Source organism: Histomonas meleagridis (genome assembly GCF_020186115.1).
Source record: "Histomonas meleagridis strain 2922-C6/04-10x chromosome Unknown scaffold_61, whole genome shotgun sequence".
Lineage (NCBI taxonomy): Eukaryota > Parabasalia > Tritrichomonadida > Dientamoebidae > Histomonas > Histomonas meleagridis.
The window spans coordinates 2,418,180-2,445,872 of record NW_027150931.1 but is presented as its reverse complement, the minus strand read 5'-3'; the positions used below and the strand labels follow the sequence as shown (position 1 = coordinate 2,445,872).

The following is a 27,693-nucleotide window of genomic DNA, read 5'->3' as shown; positions in this document are numbered from 1 at the left end:
AACATAATACAAACGAAAGAGTTTTTCGAAACACATAATCCATCATTTAAAAAATGTTAAATCCATTGATCTTCTTCATCTTTAGCCAATTACTCAATTTTATCATTAACTTCTTCAAGTAGCATTGTATATGTAGCATATAAAAGTTATTTCTTTGAACTCCAATACATGTGATATTTCTTTCTTATTATTTGATCTTTTCAGCATCAAACCAACAATCACGAAAAGAATAACAGAGAAGGAAAATATAAGGGCAACAAGCCAGCTGTTGTATGTCCGCCATTATTTGTTGGCATATCTGGATAAATTAAAGTGAAGAAAGCAGAGTAATAACTATATAACGTTGTGGAAATGATTATTTTGTAATTATAAAATAAAAATTGTGAATTTACATTTGTGAAATCGTTTCCAAAAACAGAAACAGTAAAAAAATTTGATATCAAAATATTGATATGAATTTAAAACAACCATATAAAAAAAGAATTGAAAAAAATTAAAAATTTGTTTTTACTTCTTTTTAGTGTATAAAATATTAGAAATGAATAAAATTAAAAATGGAACAAAATGAATGTTTGTGAAATTCTAAACCATTTTTGATATTATCATAGATAAGATTTTGCTTTGCAAATAAAGACAAATCATTCACATGAGTTCTGTTTAAGATTAAGTATAACAGAGAACCAAAATTTGATATGTGAAAAAATAAAAAAATTGAAAAAATAGTTGATAAATAATAATTATTAGGAAAATGATAAATTGCGAATAATAATTCGTTTTTGTGAAAAGATATCTTCTAACAGTTCATAAAGAAACTTGGAATTAATATGAAAGGTTTTCTATTCTTTGAACCCCCCAATGGATTTGTTAATGCTGGGATGTTTCATTCACATTTTTTGTTTAACAAAATATGATGCATCTTGCATGTATGATTTTATTTATAAAATTAAATGAACATAAAACATTTTTATTTAAGCTTTCATTTATATTAACAGGATAAATTTTGGATCAATGTAAAATAATGGAATCCTAAACTTCGTCAAGGTGGGCATTGAATCATCCACTTTTTGATTGATCTGCCCTATACACAACCGCTGGAAATGACCGTTAAGATGATTTCCAGCAAAAAATGGAAATAATTGATGATTTTATTAATAAGTGTAAAGGAATAAAAACAATAGATATAGTTGGTGACATGTTTATTCCAGGCAAAGCAAATATTTACATTTCTGATCAACAATTAGCAATCTCTAAAAGTTTATATAAAAAAATACTTAAATATACAACAGAAAACATAAGTACTGATCCCATACGTTGTTCTCATGCAGGGGCACTTATTGGTTCATTTGATGATCGAATTTGGATTACTCGACTCAAAAATAAGTATCTTCCACTTCGTGAAGAAATTCAATTGTGTCACCTTGGACTTACCGCGAATCCTAAATCACCCAGTGCCTTTGAGAATATACGCTTTTTATTACGAGATTGTCATGATCCAGAAATTATCCAAGAAGAGCTTAAATTTTGCGAAGTTCTCACAACCCGTCGTACACGTAACGCATTGTTATGGCGTCACCGGGTTTGGTGCTGCAAAACCTTTCATACGGAAGATCAAGATCTTTCCTGGGCCAAAAAATGGGTTGAATCACATCCATCTGATTGTTCAGCATTTTATTTCCTTGAGCATCTAATGCCCACTGATCGAGAATCCCTTATTTCTGCTCTTGCAGATAATACAAGTTCAATTTTCTCACTTCCAGGACATGAAAGCATTTGGTTTCATCGAAGATTTATTCTTCAAAAATTAATTCCATATTTAAACCTTCCAAATGAGTGGAAACCATTGAGTTCTCCGACTGAAGAAATCGAATTTCCTCTTTGCAAAGGTGAAAGGAGAATTCGATACGGATACCAAAAGATTTGCAATGAGTTTAAGATATCAATTTCAATGGTATTCCAACAAACAAATGATGAAAACAATGAGATTAATATTGACTTAAGAAATGAAGATCTAATTATAGCATTGGCAAGGGGTGATAATTACCCTGTGGAGTACGAAAAACAAAAAGACTCTGCTGAAAAACATTATAAATGGTTAAGGTTCATATTTATGAAAATGTTTACTTCAGCATTTTCCATTCAGACAGACATTGTTAAAATTTCTGATATTTATTAAAAAGTGAATTATTCTGTAAATAAACTATTAAAAAAATCACCAATTTTGTAATTTCAATGATTTATTAAACGGTTTTATGCTGGGTTGTGAATTGATGAAGAATGAATATTTCACAGATTTTATGGAATTCTTTCTGCGGGAACCCTGATGAAATCAGAGAAGCTGAAAATATCCTCCTTAATACAGAGCCAACATTGGAATTTTGCCAATCTTTTTTTCAAATAATTGAAGGAAATTATCCAACTCAACTACGCATATCAGCTTTGATTCGCATTGTTCAAATAATTAGAAATGGATGGAAGGAAAAACTTTCACAACCTACAAAAGATTTAATTTTTCAACATTTTATAATAATATTGAATAATTATGATAATTGTCTTGAAAAGTTTATCCTTTTGTTTTCTGATTACATGGTCGCTGCTTTTTTTAATGGTGAATTTGATTTTTTGATTAATTTATTAAACTTTTCAGATCTTCAAGATAACAATTTTTCCAAAGTAAATGCATTACTAATTCTATCATATTCCATTTCAAAGCATCTTAAACATTTTTTTACTGAGACAAAAAAATCTTTTTATTTACAATTTTCAACACAATTCATTTCTACTTTTTTAAAGTATTACCACCAAACCACTTGTATTCCACACCTATCATTAATTCTTAAAACCATTACAAATCTTTGTCATAAAGATATTTATTCATTAGTCATTAACAACTCCGAACTTTTTACAATTCTTTTTACTAAAGAAGAACTTCTTCAAACCGAAAATGAGTTTTCTATCTCATTTATTAAGTTTATTAGATTTATATTACGAAGTTCAACATTACCAAATCACGATCAAACAATTTCATTATTTAATTGCATTCTTAACTTATTTAAGCAAGACATTTCACCGAAACTAATTTATTATTCTAGTTTAACATTATCTAAATTAATCAAAAGTGAAATTATTTGGGGATTAATTCAATCGAATTTTCTTGAATTTTTTAAAACTTTTTTATTTCCTTTCTTCATTATTAATGATGAAGACAAAAATGATTTTGTATATAATCCATTAGAATTTATTACAAATATTTTCCCATCATATTTAAGTTTATATGATAAAAGATCAGCAATTTCCTATGTAATATTAAGTATAGCTGAAAGATATAATGAGTTTCCTATTTTTGTTAGTAATATAACATTAGAAATTATTAATTCGAATTCTGAAGATTTTATATTTTCATTTTTATGTATTAATTATTTAATAATTGATAAATTGCCTTTAGAAATATTATCGAATTTAATATTCATATATTATAATTTAATAAATTGTGATTCGGCTTTAATTAAAGCTGCTGCATTTCGTTTGGTTTCGATAATTAATGTCGAATTACCATTTGAGTTCTTCATTTTGGCTTTAAATCATTTGAATAACGAATTTTATATTGTGAAATTTTTTGCGGCAAAAGAAATTTCTTCCTATTTAATAAATGTTAAAGAGAAAAAAGAAGAAATTTTGGGCTTTTGTGTACCGAATTTTAATTTTTTGTTCGAAACTTTAATTCAACTTTTGTTAAATTGTTTCGAGATACAATTAATACCATTAATCAAGATTTATATTAAATATTTTAATGATTTTATTATCCCTTATTCAGAAAACTTAAGTTTAATCCTTTTTGCTATTTTTAATGATGAGATTTCATCAATTGATAATGAGTCACTTCATAAAATTTCGAAATTAATTTGTAAACTACAAAGAAATTATCAAAATAAAAATAATTTATTAGTTAATATATTAAATTGTTTTCCTAATTATAATTCAATCATCCAATCATATGTGATTGAAATAATTGTGGAAATATTAAATACGTCAAATTTCGATCCGTTGTTTTGGCAAATTATCAATGTAATTCCAAAATTTGTTTATGAGCAAAAGAATGAATGTTATCAAGACGAAATGAATTTATTGAAAGTATTCTTGGTTAATGTTAGAAAAACACAATTGTTTGACTTAAACTGTATTGATTTATTGTTTCAAAAGTCTTTCCAAATTTTTGTTGACCAAAAAGAAGAAGATTATTCGATCGCATTACAAATAATCGGTTATATATTTGTCACTTTTATTGGAAACGGTAATTTGTTAGAAAAGTACGTTCAAAATGTTCTGAAAATTTTGAATAATTGTATCAATTTTTCAAACGTTTATTCCGAACTGTCATTTTTAATAAGTTCGTTAATATTGTACAATGTTCAAATAATTAATCTGTTTGAAGAAAGGGTTATGTTACTTTGGTTAGAGAATTGTGATTTTCCTTATTTCGTGGTTCCGGCCTTATATATTTTTGATAAGGTGAATCAAGATCTTCAAAAACAAATTCTAATTATTGTATATGAGCAAATTTCTGATGAAACAAATTATAAAAAACAAATTTATGAAAATTTTCCCGAATATACACAAAGCGAAGTTCTCAAATTTTTTTGTAATTTTGTTGAAAAATTAAAAATCGAGTCACCTTTAATGTACCAAGCATTTAGCGATGAAACGTTTCCTTTTTTGCAAGAGAAATTACCATTTATTTTGAATACTTTGAATGTAAATGAATAAATTATAAATATTTCGAACTGTAAAATCGACTTTTTCAATAGTTATCGTCCGACGTGAATCTTTTGACTCTATTTTATTTCATCTATAATAATTGCTGTCTGATTCAATGTTTTGAGTGACCCTGTAATCGATTGCGAGCTATTCCTTGTGCTCATTTTCATTTGATCGAAACCCATAAATCAATTCCTATCGTTGGTTGCCACACTCAAATAAAGTTCTGAAATAATTTCTAACCACATCTTTTACAATAGTTTACACAACGGAGTAAAAAAACGGTTTAAAAGACAATAATATCGATATTTAATCAGAAAATTCATCAAAGTCGCCATCAAAGTCATCATCAATTCTATGTGTAATAACTAATGGCCTTACAAAGAATATTGTAGCCAAAATCGCGGCAATTAATGCAACAATACCGAATATGAAAGCCAAGAAAATTCCGGTTCCGATTGTATCAAAGTAATGATCTGGAGCCTCTGTTGCAGCTGAAGCATCGACAGGTGTATCGTATTCCACTGATGGGTATTTAGTCATAGTGTAATTACTAGTTTCAATTGATGTTGAATTTGTTTCTACTTCAGTTGTGTTTGTTCCGACTGTAGTGGGTTCGTCTGTTCCTGTTGACCCAGTTATTTCAGCTGCGCCAGCTGTTAATTCAGTTGTTTCATCTGCGCCAGTTGTTGTATCCGTTGATGAGTCAGCGCTTTCCAATATTTCAGGGTTAGCATCTTGATTGAAGCTCGCGATGATGTAGGGGAGCAAGAGAAGCAAGAACATTTCTAAAGTTTTTCACAGGAAACCGTTTCATATTGAAATTACGGTTCGAGCTCCCAGCGACTGCCAACCGCCGCGTGGACACAATTGTTTTCAAAAAGTTCAATGTTTTTGAGGCATGAAGATTGGAATGCTTTTTCTAAAATAGAATTATGTGATTTCTTTCATTCAGTGAATGATGTTTTTATGTGTTAAATATTAAATATATTATCCATTTCATCTTAGTTTTTCATGCTGTAATTAATATAAACAGAGATATTTATATTTCAATCTTATCTTTAAATAATTTATTGAAAAAGTTACTGATATAACGTTTTTTGCCTCCAAACAATATATTTAAACGTTTGATCAGTATTATCAATATTTAGAGTTACATGTAATGATGACCGCCTATTGTGATCGCAATATATATTCATATTAAAATTATAAATGTAAACTATTTGATGGAAATATATTTGATACATTCTAAGATAGAAAATTGTGCTATATCTGAAGGATTAGATAAATCATCAGGTAAACCATATTGTAATGCATGAAAATACCATAAATAAAACAATTGTTTAAAGTATTGTGAATCAAACTAATTGTGGTCTTTTTCCAATTAAAACTCCACAAATTAATATGCAGAATATGGATTACCGCTATGTTTTAGATATATATCAAACCAATTAATTTTAATTTTAAGGGAACACTTGTGTGAAATAACAACGTTCTTCTTAATTTTATCAATGTTTAATATAAATTTTTATTTGGTTTTATATCGATTTTGAATCTTAATGGTGAGGATGGATATATTAAAACTTTAAGTACATTTCAGAATATATATATTTGATGATATGTTTTTCTAAATATTTCATGAAAATTCAATTTAATACATTCCAAGTTATATTAAAAGATAGAATTTGTATCACTTCTTTCTGTTTGATCATTAATTTCTATTATTTATATACATTACTATTCATTATTATTAAGACTTATTAAAATTTAACCAAAATATTTATTAACTATATACACTTTGCAATTTACACTTTATTATTGAATTTCATGTAATAGACTAAATAGAAAACATTAATTCATGTTCCAAATTATAATTAACATGATATTAGCATAATATTGGCATACGTATATTGTAAATTTTTTTTTGTTTCCTTTTGAATAGTTCTTGTTTTTATTATTATTGATTTTAATATAATTTTTATTATCTTGAAAAATTATTTTATTTCAAAATATTATTAATACCCAAAATGTAAATAAATTTATAGAACCAAGCATTTAGATATGATGTATTTTATTTAATATAAACAAATCAATAAAATTCAATTTGAATGCATCTGATTAATTTTTATGAATGTAATGTAAATTTGATAAATATCCAATGCCTTTTGGATTTTCTTCGTTTGGTCATTTTAATTTCGAACATTTAGAAGCAAAAAATTAACTGAGTTAGAATCATATTCAAATCCCGAAACAAGAGTAAATGTTATGACGGCCTCACAAATTTGTGCGCCTGATATACCGTAAAACATTCAAAAAACAAACACTGTCACAATATCATTTTTTAATACAAACATATTGAAATTTTCAATTAGTTTCATACAAAAAGCCTTTTTTTGGATAGTTATTTTAATAATGGGACGCCACAAGAAAACATTCAAACCAAAACACCAAATCATATTTACTCCTAATCTAATATATTATGTATTGAACTTTTCAGATGGTAAGTTTACCCGAGATGCAGAAAACATTTTGAAAGAAATATCAAGATTATCAATTCGACATCCATCTCACACATATGAAAATGCAACGACAAATCCAAGTGTAGTCCCATCACGACCTGATCCAAACAGGAGTATTCCATATCAAAGATATATTACATCTAATATTGATGAGCTCCAAATTGATTTTGATGATGATTTCTTAAATGAGAACTGGGATTCTTTTAAATAAAAAATATTTGATATAATATGTCTCATATTCATATAAATTTTATTACATTAAGTCATTGTAACTATTAAAGCACCGTCTTTTTTTCCCACCTTCAAAAACAAATTTTACATTCAAAATTTAATTATATTTCATTAAAACATTATTCATGTTATAACTTTTATATAGAATTCATTATATCTATCGTGAAACGCATGTTTTCCCTCACCATCCATCATTATAAATATACCAAGTGATTGAAATCCTTCTTTACATTTAGACAAATAACTTTATGTAATTAAATACTTTGTTTTAGTACTTTATTTCAAATCGAAAAAATTATTCATGCACATATAAAATCAAAATAAAATTACAAAACAATTTATAAAATACAAACATAAAAACATTTTCATTCTGTTTTCAAATGTGATGGAACAAGTGGAATTAGTTTTTTACCATTATCCAAATATAATTGGTATTGTTCCTCTTTATCTTTTTTCGTTTTTGGAAGTTTCTTCTTATGTTTATATGTATTATTGTTAATTGACATCAAAAATAAATTACGCGCAACAATTTTTGTGTCTTTTTCTTCTTTTTCTTGAGTGTTAAAATGTGTTTTGTCTAATTCAAAAGGTATGTCAGAGAGCTTTTGTGTAACATTAGATCTTCCAACTTGATTAACATCAAATTTACCTGTGAAGCTACCAAACGTGCCATTAGACTCTCCAATATATTTCCATGAAATGTAAGTATGAGGTTCTTTTTGTCGTTTGCTTTGTGAAAAAGCATCGCGCGTTGTAAAGGCTCTGCGTCTTGAAATATTTTGTGCAGGAAATGGAAAAGGATCAGATTCAATTTGTTTTATTGCACTTTTTGGTGTTTGAATTGCCTTTAAATAGTGTGGCGTTTTATTTTGTGGTACTTTAGCTGGGGTTTCTATGGTTCCAATTTTCCATTTCTGTGTATTTTTTGGTTGATTGATGATTTGCGATGCAAAACTATTATCTCTTACTTTAGGCACGTTGCGAGGAGGCACTGGATATAAATAAGGAAGGTTAATTGGTTCCATTGTTGAACCATTTTTTTCCATTGAAAACGTTATTTGAAAAAAGTGCATAAATTCATGAGAACCAATTCGAACATTATTCGATAAAGAGAATACGAACACGCGTTATGCACAACGTCTTATCATTAAAAATTTCTCTCATTATAATTAATGTTTTGAACCTGTCTATTAAGAGAATTAGCTCAAATTGAGAATGTCCATTAAGAAGTAGATTCATCTGCACCAAGACAAAGAAAACACGTAACTTTATTTTTCTTGTTCAATACAAATACCAATGGAAGATTGGAATCTCTCATTTGGCTTAAAATTTGAGCAATGTTTAAGAAACAAAATTTTTCATCTTATTTATTTACTGTTTTTATTCCAATGTTTTGAGTTATTATCGTTAACAAGTTATGCCGATATGATTTTGAGTACATATTTGTTCAAACATTGTTCAAAGTTAGCTTTATAAATACAGAAATTACAAATATTTTATCATTTTCAAATGAATTTAAAAATACTTTTCACACTCATATTCTAATCTTCCAATGTATAGTATTTTAAATTATAATGAAGATTAACACATTATATAAGAAAAAAGGTAGTTCATCAGAAGAACTTCTGTCATCAGTAAGTCAAAACAGCTTAAATAAGACAGTCTTTATCCAAGTCTAAAACATTGACTGTGGTGTTTCTCATTCTGTTTTACATTTTTCGCTTTTGCGACACCGCTGAAAAACCGGTGAACTTAAAGAAAAGTGACGAACGTGCGGTTCAAAAAAACGTTAAAACACTGTTGTGCGCCACTTTTCATTGCGCGAAGAAAACCCTTTTGAGAGGCTTAACCCAGTTTTTGAAATTGTCACTTTTATAAGCTGATCAAAATTAATTCAAAAATTGTATACAATTCCAAAAAGTGTCGTTTGATAAAAAACGAATACTTTACATTGATGTAAAGTTATGAATTATTCAATCCCCTTTATAACCAACGGCTTGAATATTCAAGAATTTTTGTTGTTTTCTTTTTGAAAAAACGGTTTTTATGGTTTGGCCCTAGAAAAAAAAATTTTGGCAAATGCGTTCTATCGTTTTTTTCAGAGGAGATAAAATCTTGAGCGGTTAAGGATTGAAAATCGTGTTTATGATTGAAAACTCCCAGAATTTTTGTCAGAAAGTTCTTTTCTTGAAAAAAACTCCATTTGCGGAAACATTTCCATCTAGAACACATGCTATTATCTTCCAAATATTGTGGAATAACGTTGTTTGCTTAATCTCAAAATAATTTTGGAACATCCGATAAATCAATTGACTTTTTCGAAAGATGAGATTTTGTGAGGTTTGGCCGACCCCATTCAAAAACCGCTAAAAATTGAATACTCTACCACTTCAGAACCAAACCGCCCCACAAATCAATGGAAGAGATTGTATTTGAATCAAATCCTTGAACGTCCTTTGAAACAAAAAAATGACTTCTTTCCCTCTTCTGGATGTTGCCATGGGGTATGTAAAAGGATGCGCCCCTGAGCTAGCTGATGAGCAAATCAAGAATGAAATAAGAAACGCTTTTGGCGGATTCATAATGGGAACGACATCTCGAGAAGAAATTGCTGCATTACTCGAGAAACACACAGGTTCACTTCAAGCTTTGCAGAAAGTAGAAGCAATCCTTGGCATGCTCGACCAGCCACCTCCTGCTCCCAAAACAGAAGTTTATTCAGAATCGTTTGCTTTACGAAAAAAGGTCCGACCTTGGATTCAATCAGAAGATTTCCGACTTCTTGCAGGCATCCATAAATATGGAGTTGATAATTGGGTCGCAATTTCCAAATTTGTTGGGAATGGGCGAACTCGAGCCCAGTGTGCTCAACGCTGGGCCCGAGGCCTTGATCCTAGGATATCCAAAGATCAATGGTCTCCCGAAGATGATGAAAAATTCATTTCCCTATTAAATTCTGGGTCAAGCAAAGGTTGGACCTCAATTGCTGCCCAAATGGGAAATAGGAGTGATGTCCAGTGTCGATACCACTTTATGCAAATGGTCAAAGAAGGCAAAATTAAGGATGAATTCCCAAATTTAATTTCATATGATAGGAACCACGGCCAAATTTCAAATCAACTGAAAGCTACAATTAACCCTAGCCTTCAGTCGACCTTTTTCAACCAGCAATTTAAACCAATTCGTCAACGTAGGCAACGAACATTATCTTTTGACCCAGCCTATATTTTTGCTGGTGCTCCTCTTGCGCCTCAACAATCATACAGCCCTTCAATTATTTCATCGCAATCTCAAATATATCTACCAGTTCCAAATCCGTTTCCCAGCAAGCAGAGACATTCTGCTTCATCTGTTCCTCCGTTGTATCTTCAAAATCTCAGTGATGACCCAGAAGTCAAAGATTCTTTAATTGCTGTTAGTAATCTTTCCGATAGCCCTGCGGAACAAACTGAGAGCGATAAACGTGATGCATCTTTCCTCGAACCGTTTGATCCAAGTCAAGAAAAAGAAGAAGACATGAATTCATATTGCTTTGATTTTGGTGATAATGGAATTGGTAATAACGATGACATGAACTTTAACTTCTTATTTTAGAATACAATAAAATTCGGTTTCGATTTTATGCTTTTAAACCCAAAAATTCCATCTTTCTTGCTGCAGTTAAAAGTAGATAGCAATTTCAATGCCTGAAACATCGTTTCCTCTGAAATTTGTGAATGCCTTTGAAAAAGATTTCGGATATTTCTTTGAAAAATTTTGACAAAATAAATTTGAATACAAAATGTGATTACAACGAAGAAGTGTGAGTGATAAAACAAATAAAGTTCAATTGGTCTTACTTTAGATACCAAGGAGTTGGAATGCAGCGTTGCGTTCGTTGATGAGTTCTTGTTCTGTAGTATTGAGCTTCTCTTGGAGCCATTCGCTAACTGGAAGTCCTTCAACAACCTTAACCTTACCTTCTGGTGTAACTTCGCATGGGAATGAGAAGACTGTTCCCTTCTTGATTCCATATGGTTCATTGTCTGGAACTGGGATAGCCATTGAGACGATCTCTCCGGACTTTGTACCAAGAACCCAATTTCTCATTTGGTCAATTGCAGCGTTAGCAGCTGATGCAGCTGATGATGCACCACGTGCCTTGATAACGGCACCACCACGTGTTGAGATCTTTTGAACGAATTCTCCGTGAAGGTATTCTTCGCCGAATAATTCGGTGGCTGTCTTTTCACCATCCTTAGTTTCGATTACGCAATGTGATGCATCAGGAACTTGTGTGTTGGAGTGGTTACCCCAGATGCAAACGCCGTGAACCTTATCACTGGAAACGCCAGCCTTTTGAGCGAGTTCACCAATGGCACGGTTATGATCAAGACGTGTCATAGCTGAGAAGTTTTCTGGGCCGAGGTTTGTAGCATAGTGAAGGGCGATGCGGCAGTTTGTGTTAGCTGGGTTACCAACAACAATGACTTTGACGGTCTTCTTAGCATTGTTAGAAAGAGCTTCACCTTGTGTCTTGAAGATACCACCGTTGATCTTAAGGAGATCAGAACGATCCATTCCATCCTTACGTGGGAAGGCACCAACAAGGAAAACAATATCTGCATCCTTGAATGCAACGTTTGGATCATCTGTGCAAACAACACCGGCAAGTGTTGGGTATGCGCAATCAGTAAGTTCCATGCTGACACCCTTTAATGCACCAACTGCTTGTGGGATTTCAAGAAGATGAAGTTTAACTTGGGTGCATGGGCCTAAGAGATCACCTTTGGCAATACGGAAGGCGAGGGCATAGCCAATTTGACCGGCAGCACCAGTGATGACAACATTAACAGGAGCCATTTTGAAAAGTGATCTTAATGTTAGAAAAAGTGTGCTGCGTGGTCACTTCACCATGGTAATCATCCCAAACGTTCTCTTTTGAATTTGGCCATCGTATAAAGTGAACGTTTATAATTTTTTTTTTTGTTCATTCATTCTCTATTGCTTATGCTTAATTAATTTTTATTGAAACAATTGTTAAGGTGTGAATATGGTTCATATTTCTAAATTGATGCTTCAATTCAATGATTGTTAATCAAACTTCGCTTGACTTAATTTGATAAATTGTTTTATTTTTTTATTGCTCATATTATGATATCCTTCCTCATGATCTTTAGCATCACCTGTGTTATTCTTGCTTCTAAATATAGAAAAAGCACTAAAAAATTTGAATTACTTTCTTGATTGGTATTCTTGATGCATCAGTTCACGTTATATATTTGAATTTATGAGTGATTTTTTATTGTTTCTTGAACAGATAAAGATATTGAAGTTTTTTTGTGAATTTAATTACACTTTTCCCCTAAAATATTGAAAATTGATGTTTTAAAAATAACTTTACTGATATTTATTCAATATTAATAATTTTATTTAAATTTTTGGAAGACAAATATCGCAATGTTCATTTAATCTTCATCACTACCATCTGAATTGTCAATATCATCACCTGTTTCAAGATCCTCATACTGTTGGACGTTGTATTCTCCTATGAGATCTTCATTGTCGTCTTCTTCTTGATTTTCATCTTCTTCTAAATCATTTTGATCTTCTTCATCATCTTCGACAATACTTGTATTTTTCCATTCAAATTTAACTTTCTCGAGTGAAGAATCTTCCTCTTTCTTTTGTTTTGTTTCTGATAGCAAATCCTTGTTATCAACAAAGCATTTAGGAAATTGATATGATGGAGCATATGTAAATAAATGAGAAACTAAATCAGATCTTGGAGGATCCAATATTTCTTTTTGTTGTTGAGAAAGAGCGATTTTAAAATGAAAACAAGATTTACGAAAATCATGAACAAAATGAAAACATGTTGCACCAGAATTTCTTTCTTTAGCGCTAGCTCTTTTTAAAATCATTTCTCTATCTGGGTATTTAACTTCTTCTGTTGCTGTCTGTGTTGGTTCTGCTGATGTTGTAACAGACATTTTTTAGTTTTTTATTGGTCGATACAGATTTCGACCGTTAAAATCAGGACATGAGAACGTTAAACGAACGAAGGCATATATTTTTAAAAACTGCCATTTCTCGAATGGAAGATTTTGATTCAAAAGAAATATCTAATGCTTTTAATAAATACATCGAGTCTGAAAACCATGTTCTTTCCAGAAAAAATGTAATCGATTTTTTAGGAGATACAAAAATGGATAAAGATTTGATAGAAAGGTTATTTGCCTATTTAACATTTCTTGATATCATCCCTGAAACACAAATCGAAGCATCACAAAAACTTCAATCACTTTATAATGACTATCAAGAAATTATCAAAACATATCTAAAACCTGTTGATCCTGAAAATAAAGCGAAAGTCAGAGAAATTCATACCATTAATATTGACATTGATCGCAGTATTCAATGGTTCTATGAATTTACATCAAATGAATTTGGTCTTACATCAGATCAAACGAAGAATGTTGATGAACAATCACGTCGAATTCTCACATTAATTTCAGCCACCCATAGTTCATTATCATATATTCAAGGATTTGATCGATATGTATTACTCACATATTTTTTATCACTCAACTTTACCATCAAATATAACTTACCTGACACTGTAGCCGAATGTTTTTCGTATTATTTGTCCAGTTCCTTATTATTAATTTCTAATCCATCTACATTACTTGATAAGGACCAAATGAAAATCACCCAACAATTTGATTTTCTTAACAAGCAAATCTATGAATACATACCCACCAAAGGTAAAATCTTGAAAAATGAACATATTTCATCATTATATTTTGCGTTACGATGGAAACTTTTAATCTTTGCAGATGAACATCAAAAAATGTCCGAAGTGTTTTTGCTTTGGGATAATTTCATACTTCATAAAGATGAGCATCCGGAATACATTAATTGTTTATGTATTTCGCATTTAGCTCAAGTTCCAATTGAAGATCCGCAAACTGTTGTCCAAACAATTCAACAATTTCGCGATTGGAATACGCCTCAAATTGTCACTGATGGAAATGGAATTCTGCAGACAAATAAAATAAGGAAAACAATGCGAAACACTGTTTTGGCGTTCTGCTTAATAGCTGCGATTGTTCTGACGCAAAGAGTACCAAAATATGAAAAAATTTGTGGTATATTGACAATCATTTATTTGTTGTGGCTATTATTTATTGGTAATTGGTAAAACATTTCTTTTAACATATTTTTTCTTTTGATATATTTATAAAAATGAAACAACAAATTTTGATATGTAATCATTACTAAAGATTTGTTTTTAAAAATTTTTTTATTATTTTATTATTATTTTCTATTTTATGTTATCTTTATAATATAACTTTTTTGTTTTTATTGTATATTTTTCTTATGAATTTGCTGAAAACATAACGAAAAATAAAAAAAATATTGATGATGATTAATTCATTAAAAATTTGTTTTTATTTGATGTTTATTTATGAATTAGAGATTATTTATTAATGGTTAATGTGTTGATAAATTAGACGGACATTTCTTTCAAAGTAAAACAATCGTGGTGTTGTTTTTACGAATGAATTAAATGCTTTTGGATTGAGTATTTAATTGGCCGTTCATAATGACGAAAAAGAGAGTAAAAAAAGGAGATATAGATAACGAGACGTCACAAATTTCTTCTGTTTCTTCCTCTATCTCACAAGAGTTTCGAACTACAACATCAGAAGAAGAAAATGATACTGATTTTGATTTAACACCAACAACAAAAGTACAAACTATATTAACACATCGGAAAGATAATGGAGAAATAAAGTATTTTGTTAAATTTTCAAATCGTCCATATCGTGATTGTAGATGGATATCTGAAGATGAAGTACGTTTAACAAACTCTATACTTCTAGTCAAGTATCAAAAGAAGTATGGAAACGACCCACCTCAACCACCATATTATGATAAATCATATGAAATTCCTGAAAAAATTATTACATCACGACGAAATGATAATGGCGTTACAGAATATTTAGTTAAATGGACCAATTTAGATTATGATCAAAACACATGGGAAACAGCACAAAGAATAAGTTGTCCTGAACTCATTAAAATTTATGAAGATTCAAATAAATTACCATCATTAGAATATCGTTTTATACCACCACATCCAGATCCCAATTCCTTTAAACCAATTACAAGGTATAAACAATCAAAGTCAGGCTTTCAAATGAGACCGTATCAATTACAAGGATTAAATTTTTTATTAAATTCATGGTACAAACAAAAGAACTCCATATTAGCTGATGAAATGGGTTTAGGTAAAACTGTTCAAGCAGTTTCATTTTTAGATACATTATATGAACAACAAAAAATTCATGGTCCATTTTTAATAGTTGGGCCATTATCAACATTACCACATTGGGAACGCGAAATCGCTGATTGGTCTGACATGTCCTTCATCACTTTTTATGGTCGCAAAATCAAACGTAAACTTATGAAACAATTTGAATTCTTTTATGAGGGAACTTCGCATCCAAAGTTTACTATTTTATTAACCACGTATGAATATACCATGAAAGAGAGTGAACTATTATCCAAAATCAAATGGCGTTGTATCGTAATTGATGAAGCTCATCGATTAAAAAATCATGAATCGAAATTATTTAATACGATGAAAAATTTTTCAACCGATAGCAAAATATTACTAACAGGTACTCCATTACAAAACAATACTGAAGAGTTATGGACCTTATTAAATTTCCTAGATCCAATCTCATTCAAAGATTTAAATGATTTCCAAACCAAGTTTGGTGAGTTAAATGAGTCAGACCAAATCATTGAGCTACAGACCATCTTAAAGCCCTTAATGTTACGCCGTCTTAAAAGTGATGTTGAAAAAAGTATTTCACCATTAGAAGAAATCATCATCGAATGTCCGATGACCCAACACCAAAAAATCTATTACAAGTCCATCTACAACAAGAATCTCGACTATTTAACCCGCGGAGCTCATAAAAACAATTCCACAAATTTGCGCAATATTTCCATGGAACTTCGGAAAGTCTGCAACCATCCGTATCTGATCCAGGGCTCCGAAGACCAAATTCTCATAGAGTTAAAAGAAGCCTCACATATCACAGATGATGATGAATTACCCGAAAATTTTATTGAAGAAGCGTTAATTCGATCAGCCGGGAAGATGATATTATTGGACAAACTATTATCTAAGCTTAAGAAAGATGGCCATCGAGTATTAATCTTCAGTCAAATGACACGGATGCTTGATATCATTCAAGACTACTTAGTATATAAGAATTATAACTTCGAGAGACTTGACGGAAGTATTCGAGCCGAATTACGACAAGAATCGATTGATAAATTTAATGCGCCAGAATCGGAAGACTTCGTTTTTTTGTTATGTACTAAAGCGGGAGGATTAGGTATTAACTTAACAACAGCTGATACAGTCATTATATATGATAGCGATTGGAATCCACAAAATGATATTCAAGCGACAGCACGATGTCATCGAATTGGACAAAAGAAAGATGTCAAAGTTTATCGTTTTATCACGAGTAATAGTTATGAACAAAAGATGTTTGATCGAGCATCGATTAAATTAGGATTAGATCATGCAGTGTTAGAAGGTAATCGGACAGATAAAAATAAGAAGAAGAAAGATAAAGCAGAAGAGATGGAGAAATTATTACGTTTTGGTGCTTATTATGCATTTGAAGAGAAAGATAATGATAACACTGAGAAATTTACGGAAGAAGATATTGAAAGTATATTATCTAAGTCATTAACAATTAAACATGATAATATATTTGGTGGAGAAGGTTCAACATTTAGTAAGGCGCAATTTGAAATTAATGAAGATGTAAGTCAAGTCGATTTAACAGATCCAGATTTCTGGAATAAATATAAGCCATTAATAGTCGAAGATGATACATCTATGGATTCATATTCTATAGGAGAAAGACGTCGTAAATTACGTGAACAAAATGATGGAAAACTTAATGAATATTCTGATGAAGAAATAGATATTAGTGAAGATAAATCAAAAGTTAAATGGACAAAGAACAAAATTAATATATTACAAAATAACTTATTAAAATATGGGTTTGGAAGATGGCATATTATCTATGAAACAATGAACTTAAATTGTCCATTAACGGAAATTAAAATCGCGTCATTAGCTATCATTAAATGGTTATTAGAATCATCACCTGATAAATTCCCAGTGATTCAAAGTATATATCAACAAAATATGAAAATCGATGAAATTGCTAAAGATGTCAAACGATTTCTTCGAAATAATCGAAAAGAATTTGCGACATTAATTAAAAACGGATCGACTTGGAAATTAGGTCGATTAGATTGCTTACATTTCTTAAACACATTAATTACTACATGTAAGAAGCCACCAGAAGAATTACCAATACCAGACGTACAAACTATGAAACCTTCTTATTGGTGGTCTAAGAAAGATGATCAAATATTATTATATGAATCTTGGAAATATGGATATTCACAATTCCAAGATATGAAGTTCACACAAGAATCAGAAACACCATTACAAAGTAAGATATTAATTGTACGATTGAAATCACTTGTGAATGGATTAAAGTCAAGTTATGTCCGATTTAAAGAAGTTCAACATGTTGATATCCCATTTAGTTGTGAAACACTTGAATTAGCACTTTCTTCATGGAATAAGAAAGAACATAAGTTAATAATTCATGCGTTATTAAATATTGGATATCCAAGTGCGGAGAAAATTAAAGAGATTTGTGACATTAATAAGAAGACTGAAGTTATTGATAATTATGTACAAGAAATTATTAATTATTGTGAAGATGTAAAGAATAATAATGTCGAAAATAATAATAATAAAATAGTAGGACAAATTACTTCAGGAACAGCTACTAAATTATTATCAAGAATACAATTGTTTGAACAAGTTCGTAAGAATTTGGATAATGATAAATATTCAAATGAAGATTTGGAATTATTTAAATATGTAGCAGAAAATGGGTTTTTAGATTTACAAAATAATCAAATGATTAATAATCGTTTTGGGAATGATGGATTAGAAGGTAAAGTCGCAAGAACTATAAGGGATTTATTATTAGGACATAAGAAACGTAATGTCGGTGTCCATAAACATATTTCAATTTATGATGTACCTGAATATCCAATGAATGAAGATGGTTCTCCTAAATTACCAATATTAATTGGGCAAACTTTAAATATTATAAATTTGGGTACAATCGTTACTGATAGAGATGGATTCCATTCTGAACGATATTTATATCCGGCTGGGTTTGAAACAGAACATATTTATTACTCTTGTAAAAACCCTTCTGTGAAGGTTTGGTATCGAAGTTTAATTATTGATAATGGAGGTAAATATCCAATATTTAGAGTGGAAATGAAAGATAATCCAAAGGTATTTGCTGAAGGTAATGCTCCTTCTACTCCGTGGTTAATCATCGTGAAAAAAGTCGAAGATAAAAAGAAGAAATTGGGCGGTGAAGGAAATCGATCTTTAACTATTTCTGGACCTGAATATTTCGGATTGACTGCACCTCTTGTAGTATATTTATTACAAAACTTACCCGGAGTGAACTTATGTTCGAAATATATGAAAAGAAATTTCGGAGGTGATAATGATGATGTATCTGACTCTGATGATATAGATGATGATGATAGTTCACCCCCTCCGAAAAGAATTAGTAGAAGATATACCAATAGAAGTCCAAATGGTAGTGAGGTATTGTTGGTTCCGCCTCCAACAAGAAAATCTGGTCGATTACATAAGCCAAAAGACAAGTTGGTCATTGACTTTGATGCACTTTTCGCCGATCAAAATCTACTCAAAAGTGACGAGAGAAATTTAAAGGTGAAAATTCAAAAAGATGAAGTATTACAAAGAGATTCACTCGATATTTTCGTGCCTCAAAATGACGATGAAATGGAAATAGCGATAGATACTATGAAAAGAAAAATTTTTAACAAATAATATTATTATTAATTTTAATAAATAAATAAATAAAAACAAACGGTTATGCGACGGTAATAAAGAACGTAAATCAAATCATTTTTTGATAAACTTTTGAAGCCTTTGCGCCATTTCTTCCCTCGTTCCGGTGGTGACTAATCCGAGCGATTTTAGTGTCTTCTTAAGTTCAGCTGTAGTCATTTTATGTATAGGCGCTGGAAGAAATGAAGTCGCATTTTCTTGAATAATGCTTTTGCCGTTTTTGGGTGGTTTTGGTTGGGCTGGCTTGGTATCTTTTGTGGTTTTGCTTTTTTCGAGTCGTAATCTACGAAAAATTAATGGTTCTGTATCTTGTTCAATAACTTGGAAATTTGGTGATTCATTTATGATTGGTAAAACAGTTTCACATTCCATGTCTCCATTCCATACCCAATTTGATATGATTGAAGGAGAAGGAAATGGTTTAGAATTCGACATTAATTGCTACAAGGAAGTCTGCAGTATTAATCGCTTATTTAAGTAAACTATTTAATTTTAATTTGATAAAGCTAAGTCAAAAATTTCATATCACGTTCTATCGTGTTTTATACGTAAACGAACTGATGACACTTTTTAGGTACTCAAAAAGTAGTATCGGTGAATATTTTGGGGGGGCTTGATGTATAAATCGGTCAAAAAGTATGGTGACCGACGTTTTGTATTCGCTCATACAATTCATTCTATGAGTGATATTCAAAAATCTTTTTGATGATGTAAGTGAAGTCGTCATGACGATCCCACATAAAATTGTATATTTTACATTAAGTCAAAACCCATACATTTGAATTGTTATATAGTCATAGCACATTCATGAAAATTGAAACAAAAAGTGCATTTTGTTTTTTCCTCTGTCGTTCGATTGAAAAAATTACATATAAATCATAGAAAAAAATTTCAACATCTGCTTTAAAAATTTATTATATGTTTATCATTTTATATATTTTCAGCCATTCTATACAAACACAGCAAACATGTTTAATTAAATCATATATACGAGCAAAATTCGAAAAATTATTTTCTGTAAAACAAAAAAAAGATATCATCTATAATCGAAGACAAATACAATTACCATGTTGGAAATATGTTATTGATAAATATTCATATATTTCATGCCATTACATTTCCGATATTTCTAATTACACAAAAAAAATTGTATATTTTTTGGATTCATTAACTTACATTATGAATTTAGTTTGTATCTTACTTTTATTTATATCATTTTGTTTAATATTGGATATATTTCACACAAAGAATTATAAAAATAGTGGTCATAGCAAAGCCAATAGCTTTGTTTCGTTAATGTTTATTTTATTTTTCACAAAAACATTACAAAATTTTAATGAAATCACAATGACACTTACAATAACTAATGAAACTCAGTTTACAAGTGAACATAAAAATTTAACCGAACATGTTATTATTACTATAAGCGGAACAATAAATGAATGTGCTTTCTGTGAATGGCCTAAATTAGAATCAGCATATATTGACAAAAATGTTACAGGAATTTTAGACAAAGCATTTTTTAGATGCAATTCTTTACTGAATATAACAATACCGAACACAATTAAAAACATTGGGCAAAATGTATTTTGCGAATGTAATAAACTTAGTACAATAATTTTTGAAGATGGTTTAACAATAATCGGATCTTTAATGTTTCAAAATTGTAGAAACATAACAGATATATTCATTCCAAAATCAATAAATACAATAAAAACGAATCCATTTGCAGGGTGTGAAAATCTTCAATATATTAATGTTTCAGAAGAAAATTTATATTTTGCTAATTATGAAAATGATGGTGTATTATATAATAAAGAAATTACTAAACTAATTAGTTATCCAATTGGGAAAAAATCCACAAAATTTATAATTCCATTTTCAGTTACCACTATTGAACAAATTGCATTTTTTGCATGCAAAAATTTGGAAACAATTTTAATAAGTGGAAATGTTAATAACATTAATTTATATGCATTTTCATCAAGTTCTTCACTTAAACACGTTTGCTATAATGGAACAACATTACCAACCATTGGAGAAAATGCATTTCTTGATATTGGTACTAATACAACTTTCACTTCAAATAGATATGAAAATGAAACATTTGGAAATTTAAACATTAAGCATGAAAATCATACTGAATGTAATTTCGCCTCATTTGTACAAACAAATACATTCACTAATTCGAATACTTTTACTAAATCAAATACATTCAGTAAATCAAATAAATTCACACAATCAAATACATTTTCAAGTTCAAATAAATTTACTTATTCGAATACATTCACTGCTTCATTCCAACAAGACATGAGTTTATCACACTCATACATTATAACTCATTTATTATCTGCTACTGAAACTGTATCTGTTATTCACAAACATGTAAACACTATCACATTTTCTCAAATAGGTTCAATACAAAGTTATTTCGAAATAAGATATCTTTCATATGAATATGTTGCTGTTTATTATGATACTTACGTTAGTTTTTATTCGGATTTCTATACTTTGATTGAAATCGATTCATCGCAACAAAAGAAAACTTTATCAGAAGGAGAAATCGTTGGTATTTCATGTGGTGCAGTTGCAATTGTATTAATAATTGTTGCAATTGTTCATTATGTTATTCGTCATTATCGAAAACAAATGGAAAAATCGCATACACTTTCAAACGAGTCAGCTTCAAATGATGAAATTAAAGTGGAAGATGTCAGAAGTGACTTTAAAGAACTTATTTTGGGTGATAATGATAAGTGGATTTAATGTTAAATAAAGTAATTTAATGATTTGTTTGTTGAATTACCATTAGTAATAATGAGACGATTAGTCGAGAAGGCTATGAGAATGCGGAACAGTAAAAATGAGAAAATATAACATATTTTCCATTTGTTTCTTTGTTACATTAACATGAAATAAAAGAAGTAATGGTACGAATTGCTCATGATTATACTTTATATATAGAAATTTATGATTTTTTATTACTAACATTTACAGTCGATATGTAACAATGCTAATAGTTGCCGTGATGATAAATAGCTTATATATTATTATCAATTTATGATATCCAAAATTATTATGATTATCATAAACATTGGTATATTCCCATTGGGATGCGATTTTTGTCAGCACAATGCATTGTGTAACATCATGTTATTGATAAATACGAGCTAAATGAATATAAGTCAGAGAAACCAAAATAATGCTTTAGAGTCAGATGATGTTGCCAATTAGGGTTTTAATTTGAATTATTTGCTCAATTTCTTTATCACAAAATTTGACAATAATTGTTTTCGCTCAGAATTTTAACAAACCGTTCCGATGATTCCCTAATGACAATTTGAGAACAGAAAGGAGTTTTTGCACTGAATTATCGAGTCGGCCATTGAAAATTATTTTTTGAATGCATCAAACAAAAAAACTTCACATCACTTTATAAAATGTTCCATCCAGGACCACCAGGACCTCCTCCACCACATCATCATCCACCTGGCCCACCAGGCCCACCACCACCATTCCATCACCCACCTGGCCCACCAGGCCCACCACCACCATTCCATCATCCACCAGGCCCACCACCTCCACATCATCCACCAGGCCCACCACCTCCACACCATCCACCTGGTCCTCCACCACACCATCACCCACCAGGTCCACCACCTCCACACCACTGGTAAACAATCCAATAGGTTAATTATATTTTTTAATTCCAACGGCACAAATTCAGGTATGTGCTCAAATGTGTTTGGTCGTAATTTTTAAACTTTTTATTTGATATTAAGTAATTGTGATTTCATTAATTTTTTTTTTCCAATTGATTTTTGCAAATTGATCTTTTGCAGGAGAAGTAAACTTTTTATCATGAACACAAAATACAAATATCACTGATGACGCTTATGTTAATTGCTATTTAACAACAATTTGTACATTTACTCACATATTGCTTTTTAACTAAGCAAGCTTTACGATAAACTTAAAATCGCAATGGGAAGATATTGCATAAGCAAAGATATTCATCTTTTTAAAATGTTGAATATGAAAAGACAATAAATAAGAATTGAAGAATTTGGTAAGCGCTTGAAGGAGCTCCCACTCATTTTGCGTTAAGCATTTGCTATATGATTATGATTAAAAAAATGGAAATGTTTATCTAAGTATAATAATTAACTTTTCAAAGATAGGTAAGAAAAATTACCTCGTGCATTGTTGTTCATTTCTTGCGTTCATTATGTTAGTTCACTCAATTCTGAAAAATGAATTTTAGCTTTCCAATGAAATGTGATATGAATTGGACAACACAATGGATCTTTCTCATAGGGTACCTTTCCCAGACTGTGATTCTTACCTCAATTTCTTTAGAGATTCCGATGCAAATAATCTCTACCGACAATGTTTGATCCGAAATCAAGAACGTGCAGCAACAGCTATGATGAATCTTTCAAAATTAATTACTACATTTGATGAAACAGAAACTTTTGCAGCATTTTCAGTTGCCCGCAATGGAATGCAAAGTAATTCGACGAAAATGCGTTTGGAATCATTACATCTCTTATCAGTTATATCAAATACAACTTTAAAAATTCATACCATACCATACATATTCATTCTTGCACATGATGACAAACAACAAATCAAAAACGAAGCCTCCAAAATCTTTACTAAACTTATCAAAGAAATTGGTGGTATTAAATCATGTCTTCCACAGATGATCTCAGCAATTGGCTCTATGGGTTTCATAGCCTTTGATAAGCAAGATGAAGAGCAAGTTGAAGAATTAATGGGGAAATCCCGATTAGCCACATCTGTTATTCTTTCTGCTATACAAATTCTTACCTCATTTAAGGCTACTATAACCCGATCCAATACTGCCGAACTTGTTCAATTCATAAAAATTTCGATTAATGGATGTCGAGAATCAATGACTAATACAGAGCAATCCTTATTTTATAATCAACGCCTTCGATCATGTTTATATCGCCTTCAATCTGAACTATCGCATATTGAAGGTTGTCCACATTTTACATTTCATGATTTCATACTAGAACAAGATCCAATTTGTTTGCAGCATATAATTCCATTAATAAACAACTTGAAAGAATCCGAAATTAATTATTCGGAACTCCTAAATAACAAATATTTACTTAATGAATATTTTGATCGATTTCTTCAACATGTTAAACCTAAAGAAGTTCAAGAATCGATTTCAAAGAAAATATTAAATGACGAAAACTTAATCAAATCGATTAATTATTTCTGTGAAAAAGAATTAATTGATTTGATACCATTAGAAATCGTCATAACAAATCCACAAATATGGAAACAAATTCCAATTGACGTTGTTGAGAAATCGTTATCTATCAAAGATATTCCAATTGATGCCAAATATATCATTGAGTTTCATCAGTTATTTAACTCCATTGATTACATAGCTGAGTATAGTCAACCTAATGATGTAGCAAAAGCTGTTTCGTTAATCGCTGATGCGAAAGATATTCCTTTAATAATAACGAAGTTCCCTAATTCAGTAATAAAATGTATTGAACTTTGGGAAAAGTCACCAAAATCGAATTGGTTCTGCGCAGAGTTTTTGGATAATATTAAACAATTCATTATCGAGTCGCCGACAGTTTGCAACGAAATTATTCCAAATTCATATAAAGAAGAATTCTCTTCGATAATCGACTCAATTATATTGCAGAAAATTTATGATTCTGAACAAGTGTCTTCCGACTTATGGCAGTTCGCTGAACTTGATGATGAACTCTGTAAAGTAATTACAGAAAAAGAAATCGAAATTAATGCAATCGGTCCAACAAAGCAAAAATTATATTCCAAACTGTTTAATTACATAAAGAAAAATTACTCCGAAACTGAGGCCGGGACTATTGTAGGTCATATCTCTTCAAAACTCGATTTAAATTTGGATGATTTCCCTGATTCTTATGATTTCATGCAAAGTTATTTCACTGAAACTCAAATCAAAAAGGCACCGATAGATGTATCGTTGCGGTTTTTGAACGATTACTTATTGAAAGAATTTCCGAACTTTGCAATAACCGTTTACATCGGAACTTTTTCAATAGACAGAATGTCACTTTCCGTGAGAACATTTCTTAAATCTCTTGATGAAACTAAAAGACAAAACTTATTTGAGATAGCTCTATCAAAGGATATGTTTTATTTGTCATTGTTGTTAATTGTTACAACTGATAATCCTCTTAATATACCAAATTCTATTTCTTATGCGCCATTTCTTTTAAAGAATTCAATTTATCAAAATTGGTTCAATGATTTACAACCAAAGTGCGAAGACGATAGGAATTTTCTATTATTTTTGAAAGACCCTTCAGAAAAATACAAATTTTCAATGGATTACAAAAACATATTATATTGTACATCAATAAAACCAATATTAATCACTGATGAATTATATCAATTGATCATAAATAAGTTACCAAATATAAATTATTTAGATTTTTATTTAATATTAAGTTCTTTACTTAAAGTTCAACAAAATCTTCAACGATATAGCGAAGTATTATTAAAGATATTGTTAGTAACAAATAATTTAACATCAATTAACACCATAACTAAAGATCTTTTATTAAAATTTTTTGATTTCACGACACAACTACCGCCTAATGAATTAATTACATTTTTATCCAAACTTAGTATCATCTTTAATCCAATTATATTATATTGTTTCGAGCATACTGTCTCTAAATATATCGAATCGTCAAACATCGAACAATGTTATGAATTACGTAACGCATTAAAGAGTGGACCTATTTCAAGTCTTTTAATATTCGATGAATCACTTACGATGAAATTTGAAGACAAGCGAAATAATTTAGAAAAACTTTTAACTGATTTTCCAAATGCCGCGTCGAAATGGTATCAAAACAATCCGAACGAGAAAGTCAAGAACTTTGTCATCAACAAAATATCACCGCGTTTAATACCAAACATAATTCATGAAATAACAACAACAATAACCAAAAAAGGTATCGATGTCGAAGTCAAAGACAACAACACAATAATATGTAAAGTGCAAAAAGACGACGATTCATTTAAACTAAAAGTCATTATACCAAACGAATATCCTTTAGTGCCGCCAATGTTCGAAGTGTATTCGATCGGGAAAGTAAACATCACAAGAGAATGCAGAGACGAAATGATAAAAGAGTACAATCGTCCAAACGGAATAATAACAGCAATATGCACATGGAACGCAAAAGTGATGTCGATATTCACCGACGAGAAGCCGTGCCCAATCTGCCTGTCGCTGCTGGACGAGAACGGAGACTTGCCGAATAGAATATGCGTGACGTGCCACCAGAGAATACATAGAACGTGCTTGAAGAGATGGCTCGCAAACGCATTGCACAAGCAGTGCCCGTGGTGCAGGGCAAAGTGGAAAAAGCAAAAGCACGGACACTAATTGGCTTGTTGTTTATAATTGATTAAAAGATATACTTTGGAATAATATGTTTTGTTATCGCTTCGTAAAAACGTATGAACCTGAACCTGTTTGATCATGAAGCATTTTACATACGTGAAAAATGGGTCGTTTGTCACCAAATTAAGAGAAAATTTTGGATGGATTAAAGTTGTATCAATTTGTTTAAATGCTTCAGCGTTGGGTTTTAGGTAGCATATAGCTTAAAGATAATTCATCAATAAGTTCCTGACTTTTTTCAGATTGTCATCTGTCTGTGCTACGTTGGTGGAATGCACATTTATTGGAATATCAAATTGCCATTTGTTTCTGATTTCAGCTGAAATTAGAAAACAATAAACGTGTGCACCAAGAATTAAAACGAGTGTAATTTCTATATAAATATTTTTAAATGCTAAAAATATCTGAATCAAAGCTTAGAATATAACGTCAAAATTGCAATGGTTATCGATTTTTAAATTTGTATTGTTCAATATCGTCGTATGTAAGAAGATCACCAATTTGCATAAATGCAAACTCTAATATTTTTGCAAAAAGTCTTAAATATCTCAATACATAAAATTCTACTTATAATAAAGCAAGTGCAATCGTTTTTGATGTTTTATCTTAATGGTTTGTAATTAAAAAATAGGTATTTTATCATCCTGAAAAATGTTGTGTTAAGTTGAATTAAAATAGAAACTATTTACCATTAATTTCCATAAAATTGCATTTATATTTCAACAAAA

At 30.2% G+C, this 27,693-nt stretch overlaps 9 protein-coding genes across 9 annotated transcripts; 5 read left to right on the top strand and 4 right to left on the bottom strand.

Annotated features, from left to right (window-relative positions):
- Positions 1-1,126: 1,126 nt before the first annotated feature.
- On the top strand, positions 1,127-2,173 carry GO595_010769 (protein prenyltransferase alpha subunit repeat-containing protein 1; the record flags this gene model as incomplete). Its single annotated transcript, XM_067913484.1, has 1 exon — positions 1,127-2,173. The coding sequence occupies one exon, from the start codon at positions 1,127-1,129 to the stop codon at positions 2,171-2,173; it is 1,047 nt and encodes a 348-aa protein (XP_067769507.1).
- A 2,888-nt stretch (positions 2,174-5,061) lies between these two features.
- On the bottom strand, positions 5,062-5,538 carry GO595_010768 (uncharacterized protein; the record flags this gene model as incomplete). The annotated part of the gene is made up of 1 exon (XM_067913483.1): positions 5,062-5,538. One exon carries the CDS (start codon positions 5,536-5,538, stop codon positions 5,062-5,064), a length of 477 nt encoding a protein of 158 aa, XP_067769506.1.
- Positions 5,539-9,971: 4,433 nt separating this feature from the next.
- GO595_010767 (Myb-like DNA-binding domain containing protein) lies at positions 9,972-11,096 on the top strand (the record flags this gene model as incomplete). Its single annotated transcript, XM_067913482.1, has 1 exon — positions 9,972-11,096. The coding sequence occupies one exon, from the start codon at positions 9,972-9,974 to the stop codon at positions 11,094-11,096; it is 1,125 nt and encodes a 374-aa protein (XP_067769505.1).
- Positions 11,097-11,342: 246 nt separating this feature from the next.
- GO595_010766 (malate dehydrogenase) lies at positions 11,343-12,344 on the bottom strand (the record flags this gene model as incomplete). Its single annotated transcript, XM_067913481.1, has 1 exon — positions 11,343-12,344. One exon carries the CDS (start codon positions 12,342-12,344, stop codon positions 11,343-11,345), a length of 1,002 nt encoding a protein of 333 aa, XP_067769504.1.
- Positions 12,345-12,949: 605 nt separating this feature from the next.
- Positions 12,950-13,474, bottom strand: GO595_010765 (uncharacterized protein; the record flags this gene model as incomplete). The annotated part of the gene is made up of 1 exon (XM_067913480.1): positions 12,950-13,474. The coding sequence occupies one exon, from the start codon at positions 13,472-13,474 to the stop codon at positions 12,950-12,952; it is 525 nt and encodes a 174-aa protein (XP_067769503.1).
- A 104-nt stretch (positions 13,475-13,578) lies between these two features.
- GO595_010764 (F/Y-rich N-terminus family protein) lies at positions 13,579-19,485 on the top strand (the record flags this gene model as incomplete). Its single annotated transcript, XM_067913478.1, has 2 exons — positions 13,579-14,607; positions 15,175-19,485. 2 exons carry the CDS (start codon positions 13,579-13,581, stop codon positions 19,483-19,485), a joined length of 5,340 nt encoding a protein of 1,779 aa, XP_067769502.1.
- Positions 19,486-19,560: 75 nt separating this feature from the next.
- On the bottom strand, positions 19,561-19,941 carry GO595_010763 (uncharacterized protein; the record flags this gene model as incomplete). Its single annotated transcript, XM_067913477.1, has 1 exon — positions 19,561-19,941. One exon carries the CDS (start codon positions 19,939-19,941, stop codon positions 19,561-19,563), a length of 381 nt encoding a protein of 126 aa, XP_067769501.1.
- A 3,005-nt stretch (positions 19,942-22,946) lies between these two features.
- Positions 22,947-23,183, top strand: GO595_010762 (uncharacterized protein; the record flags this gene model as incomplete). The annotated part of the gene is made up of 1 exon (XM_067913476.1): positions 22,947-23,183. The coding sequence occupies one exon, from the start codon at positions 22,947-22,949 to the stop codon at positions 23,181-23,183; it is 237 nt and encodes a 78-aa protein (XP_067769500.1).
- Positions 23,184-23,806: 623 nt separating this feature from the next.
- On the top strand, positions 23,807-26,947 carry GO595_010761 (RING finger protein; the record flags this gene model as incomplete). Its single annotated transcript, XM_067913475.1, has 1 exon — positions 23,807-26,947. One exon carries the CDS (start codon positions 23,807-23,809, stop codon positions 26,945-26,947), a length of 3,141 nt encoding a protein of 1,046 aa, XP_067769499.1.
- Positions 26,948-27,693: the final 746 nt, after the last annotated feature.